This window comes from Fusarium mangiferae, assembly GCF_900044065.1.
Source record: "Fusarium mangiferae strain MRC7560 genome assembly, contig: FMAN_scaffold052, whole genome shotgun sequence".
Lineage (NCBI taxonomy): Eukaryota > Fungi > Ascomycota > Sordariomycetes > Hypocreales > Nectriaceae > Fusarium > Fusarium mangiferae.
This window is the reverse complement of record NW_024573972.1, coordinates 6,785-12,125: the sequence shown is the minus strand read 5'-3', so window position 1 is coordinate 12,125 and position 5,341 is coordinate 6,785. Positions and strand designations below refer to the sequence as shown.

General features: G+C 44.6%; 1 protein-coding gene across 1 annotated transcript; it reads right to left on the bottom strand.

Moving 5' to 3' along the window:
- Window positions 1-4,008: 4,008 nt before the first annotated feature.
- FMAN_15531 (uncharacterized protein) lies at window positions 4,009-4,668 on the bottom strand (the record flags this gene model as incomplete). The annotated part of the gene is made up of 1 exon (XM_041826343.1): window positions 4,009-4,668. The coding sequence occupies one exon, from the start codon at window positions 4,666-4,668 to the stop codon at window positions 4,009-4,011; it is 660 nt and encodes a 219-aa protein (XP_041691632.1).
- Between the last annotated feature and the right edge of the window lie 673 nt (window positions 4,669-5,341).

Below are 5,341 nucleotides of genomic sequence, written 5' to 3'. Positions count from 1 at the left end.
ACTCCGTACCTCGCAGTAGATGGTCATTATACCCATAGCCAATTTAGGCATAGGAAGGCCGCTATAGGGTATCAGACTGTTAATGACGTCTGCGTCGTGGTCCATGAGCTATCAAGTGCAAATCCGAGCATTTGCGTTACTCAAATTTTGGTTTTTTATGGAAGGTCATACCGGATCATATCCTCGAATACCAACACTAAATTTACCGAAGTCTCCATTTGATTTTGCCAGCTGAGGGACAAACCTCAACAGAGTGCACCACAAGCTAAGAACGGATGCGAAACTAATAGAGACCGCAGAAAGAGAGCAGAAAAGTTGATRGTCCATAATCACATGAATACTAAGCAATTTTCGAATCTAGTTCGATCAAAGTTTATTTCGGAATTGTAATTAGCGGCTCATTTATTCGTTGATGTTATAGTGGTTGAAGATGACGTTATTTCAATTGTACATGGCTGCCTGGGAAGCGCTATCAACTCCTTTCGTCTTGCACCCGAGAGAAGCACCGCAGGCTTTCGGAACACGGTTGAGAAATTCCGTGGCTGCCGTTAGCATCACCAGAGAAGGGCTAGTGCACAGCACTAGTGCCATTGGGTCCTGATGGGGAAGAACCCGGAGCTTCGAGCGTCAATCTTTTTGCATTCAAGCTGACAAGCCTTGTCAAGGTCGAAAATCGGAACACCAACAGGTGTAGGATTGGTGACGATGTCGGATCCCCAATTCAATCATAATTTTGCTTTTCTTAGTGTCGCGCCTTATCATCCTGTACCGGTCGCAGATCAAAGGGCTAGTAATGCTGCTACACAGTCAAATTCAAATTCGATTCTCCAGGGATGATCGTCTAGTAAGCACCATTGCAGCCTGTTGGGGGTTGGGGGCATAGTGGAGCAGGCAAATGCTGTGGGTTATGTTTCTTCCTGGCACCCGTTTTACGATTGGCTGTGGGGGGTCGATTAATCCGTGGTTTCCTGCCCAATCAGACCGATACAAATTTTTGTTAGGTTACTGTATCGTAGAGACAGTATACTCAATTGCTGATCCATGAGTTTACCAACATGAACCTCAATGAGTATCGTAAGTTTACTTCCCAAGATATCTGGAATCTATGCGCTATCTTAGGAGGCTTGGGACCGTATCTTCAATTATCTTGACTTGGGCAACCTCGCCACCGTGTATGAACGTGACATGTATATACATACGCAGCTATGCAGGACAGTTTTTTCGAACTGCTATTATACATCAAAACCAGACACATCTGCGCGACCGTGCATGAACCCATATTGGATTTTTCAAAGATTCTTATATCTTTTTGATGGCCAAGCCTATCTAGTAGTTGACGAAATCCTGGCCAAGTTGCAGAACAGTTCGGATCGTGGGGGACCGTCGTGGAAAGAAGCTGTGGCAATAGCGTTTATGGCACGACGCCGCTATGGTGCATCCAAATATTGTTATTTGCCCAGTATCGAAGATCCCCCTTCGTACAAGGATCGAAAACGCAACGCGTTTTTGACTGCGGCATGCTTTGGCCGGGATCCGAAACCTGGTGCAGAATTGAAGCCGGACGATAGATGGTGGGCATATGCCTGAATGGCTTATCATGGTAAAGTTGATGATATGCAAGCCCTAGGAATGAGTGTGGAGCACTTCACAGACGTCGAAACCTACAATCCGGTCACCATGGCGGCCAGGTCTGAGCACATCGGTACCTTGACTGCAGCCGTATAGTGCAGACATAGATCGTCGGTCGAATATCTGTGTGTTGATGATAACATACAGCGGTTGACAGAGGACCAATTCATTCATGCCTGTGGAACTGCTGTCACGAACGGCTGCGTTCATGTTCTTCGCTAAATGAAAAAACTATATCCCAATGAGACCAATGACAGGTATTGCAATGACGCCAGTGCCTGTGGTGGATTATATCCCAATCGAATTGATTGGTTTATCTTCGGCCCTGACAAACATCCAGAACGCGTTGACATACTCCAACATTTTATCGATGAAAAGTGGTATGATTTCCATGCAGGATGGCAACAACGTCCTACACCTTGCTGCAGCTGAGGGCCGTCTTGATTCATTCCAGATATTATGGAAAGATGATGCCCAAGAGGATCAACTCAATAACACCGGACAGTCTCCGATCGAGTTAGTAGGGAACCATGAAAGCAGGATTGCCAATTGGCTATCAAAGGCGCGGTGCGTGGAGACAAGGAAACAAAAGATTAAGCCTGCGACGATGATAGCCGAAGCACAGCGCCAGCTCAGGATACAGGAACTCATTCTCACATTCTTGCATAATCGTGGAAGAACATCTCAGACAGAGGGGAAATAGAAAAGATCCTGGGGATAATCACTGAGCAATGGGCTACCGAAAAGATGGATGAAAAGCTTGCTGATATCTGGGTGCAGTAGTACTCCTTTTCTGCTATGAATGCGTATGTGGATAAAGCTTCAAAAGTCTTGGAATTTATTTGTTCATGCGAAACCTTGTTCAATATTTTGGTCAGAATTCTTGAGGATCGCAGGCAGTTTATGGGAAATTTCAAATTCGAGGGAGCCAAAACAAGAATCAGAAACGGTGCTGAAGAGTCGTGCAGAGATCGAGGTATAGCTAAATTTCATTTCGCCTTCAGTACCGAATATTCCGCATCAACTAGTACAGTTGGCGAAGATCGAGACTTATCGCCATAGTAAAGAAGGGGAAATGTTAAAGGCTGGAAGTGAAGCCGCCTGGGGACATGAGAACGAGGTTAGGTCTTGTTTCAAAGAGAAGCTTGGAACCATGGACGAGTTATCCAAGTACAGGTAGTTTGCAAATCGTGTGGAGAAATATCGCAAGAGGAGTTTGTTATAAGAACTACGGTGATTTAAGTAATTATCAATTGAACTCACGTAGTCCTGCCAGTGAATACTTTGGAAGTACCTCCAAGTCATCAAGATATAGGGCTACAAAGACCATTTCGCGATCTGGCAGTGGCTAATAGCGAGCGAGACTCATAAACGGCTCCAGCTGTACACTTTCTGGTGGTGGCTTTGAACCCTAAGTCGAGTTTGCCTACGCACAATATCTGAAAACTCAACAAGAACTCCTGCCGACAACTAATTCTTGAGGTTGAGCGGCACGTCCAAGAACCTAGTGACATGAAAAAACTTATTCTTGACTTCCAGATGTCCTTTAGAAATAAAGTCACAAACAATGATGAAGTACTATTCCCGTCTCGAACCTTAATCGCTATTGGGACATACGCATTAATGTCCGCACCTGAAAATTGTGTCCATCCGTAGCAGGGAGTCAGTTGAACATTTGGCCTGAACGGCGTGCCGGATAATCATTAGCCCACCACCATCACTTTGTCGCAACTACTGCCCGTCTCCTACACATCCCTGGCACTATTGATCGCAAATTGTAATTTGACAACAGATGAGTGTTCAAACGACAATGTTCCACTAGCCTCTCGAGGACCCAAAATCATAAGATTCAGACTCTGACGCTTGTGGCCGTACAAAATACCCCGGGACACCACCACCATTCTAAACCTGACCCTCATATCAAGTGCGAAATGCATGGACAGCCAGAGCGATACCCATGATTGACTTCGTGAGCCCAAATAGGGCAAATAAGAATATGAATGTAATGGAACCCCATCTAGTCCACCATAGAATCTGATCACGATCATCGTGCCACAGCCTCTTGATGTTCCAACTTTCTTGATTTTTAGAGATATTGAGAAGGAACAAAAGCCTGCGATGCCAGAAAGGAAAGTCTTCATAAGATCGAGTAAGGTGAGAAGTTCGATCGTGTCTTGTGAGTAATCTCTGCCAGTCCTCAACAGGCCCGTGATTCTGAAACCAGTCAAGGTAGTCCCCGGCCCCGTATTTGCGTTCGGTTGAGGGGAAAAATGACAGGAGTGACCGCTGTGTTTCTGTTAGGAATTCGGAAGAAAAAATATTGCTGGTTCTGCAAAATTAGCATTTTCTTCCCCGTAGCATGACATTATGCGCCCAGACTCACAAGATTCCTGATTCTCTCATATACATGAGGACTGCGATGTGTCGAAATATCACAAGAGTTCCACTTTGGAAAGTCAGATGTTCATCAAGATGGTCAGTCCAATCAATTCTCAGGTTAGCCTTTTTCTCCAGATCAATAACATTAAACCACGACGGCAGCTCATTTTGTGTACCCAAATTCTGTAAAGGTGGCACATTTTGCAACTCCCTAAGCGTGTCTTTAAGGCTTTGGTTGTCTTGCATCTGCATTTGGAATGGCGAAGGATGCGAGTAGGAGTTTGGGAACTCGGCCCGAACCATAAATGTTAACTTAATAACGAGAATGATTAAGTCCTGAACGACTTCGAGCTCTGGTTCCCACGAGACTAAGCTTCTTTGGACTAAGTCTTGTAGGCGTAGCGGAGGTTCATTGAGGTTTTCGTAGAGAATACTTTGAATGTCGAAAATGTGTTTAAAACAAAGGTGAGAGTATGCGGGATCGTCGACCCTAGTTTTACTTGTTCGCTCTGTTTCAAGGAACCTAAAGTAGCCTGACAATTCAAATTCGTTGAAGGCTTTGGAAGACTTCCATGTAGCATTGATAAATGCTTTCCTTTCGATCGTTAATAGTGGGGCCGAAGCTTGGTAAAACTGCTTGTCATTTAGCTCTTGGCTCATGATGACTGTAGAAATGCTGAAAAGGGAAGACCCATGAGGAGAGATGTAAGAAAATTGACTATTGCGAAATCGGCTGCCTTACTGATGCGTGAAAGCAATTTGCGATTGAGTCAATGAAGTGTTTAAAAATACCGCTGCTGCCTGGAAGTTTGGGGCGTAAACGCGGGAAGTGGAGAGAGTTTGACAGTGCAAATTATTAAGTACTGGGAGCGGACGCGCCATTCCAGTAGGGAAATTCGACCTGGGCTTCAAAGCCACCAACACGTTTTTCGGCTACATTAAAATGCGATCCCCTTTCCGAGGCTCGAATTAGCTTTCTGAGTCTAGCTTTATTCAATCTCGATTAATATTGTAGTCATGGCATGTTATCCAATATAGCTAAACGTTACATTTCCTATTTTGGAGTAGTACATTTTATCCCAGCCAACTTAGTCATGCTTGCACTGTCATGTACCAAAGCTCAAGCTAGCAGTAAGTTGAAAACCTACCGTTGTGTTGTGTGAGCTCAGTAGTTTAAGTCACACTTGAGAAGCAAGTTTTGAAAACCKATATAAGCCTSTCTTTCATYTATTCTGTCCTAAGTTAAACTATTAGCCGTTTACTTGCAGTCCAAGAACAAAGCTAATAGTATGCGGGCGGTCAAGTCGCTCAATAAAGACAGATTGGTTCCAGA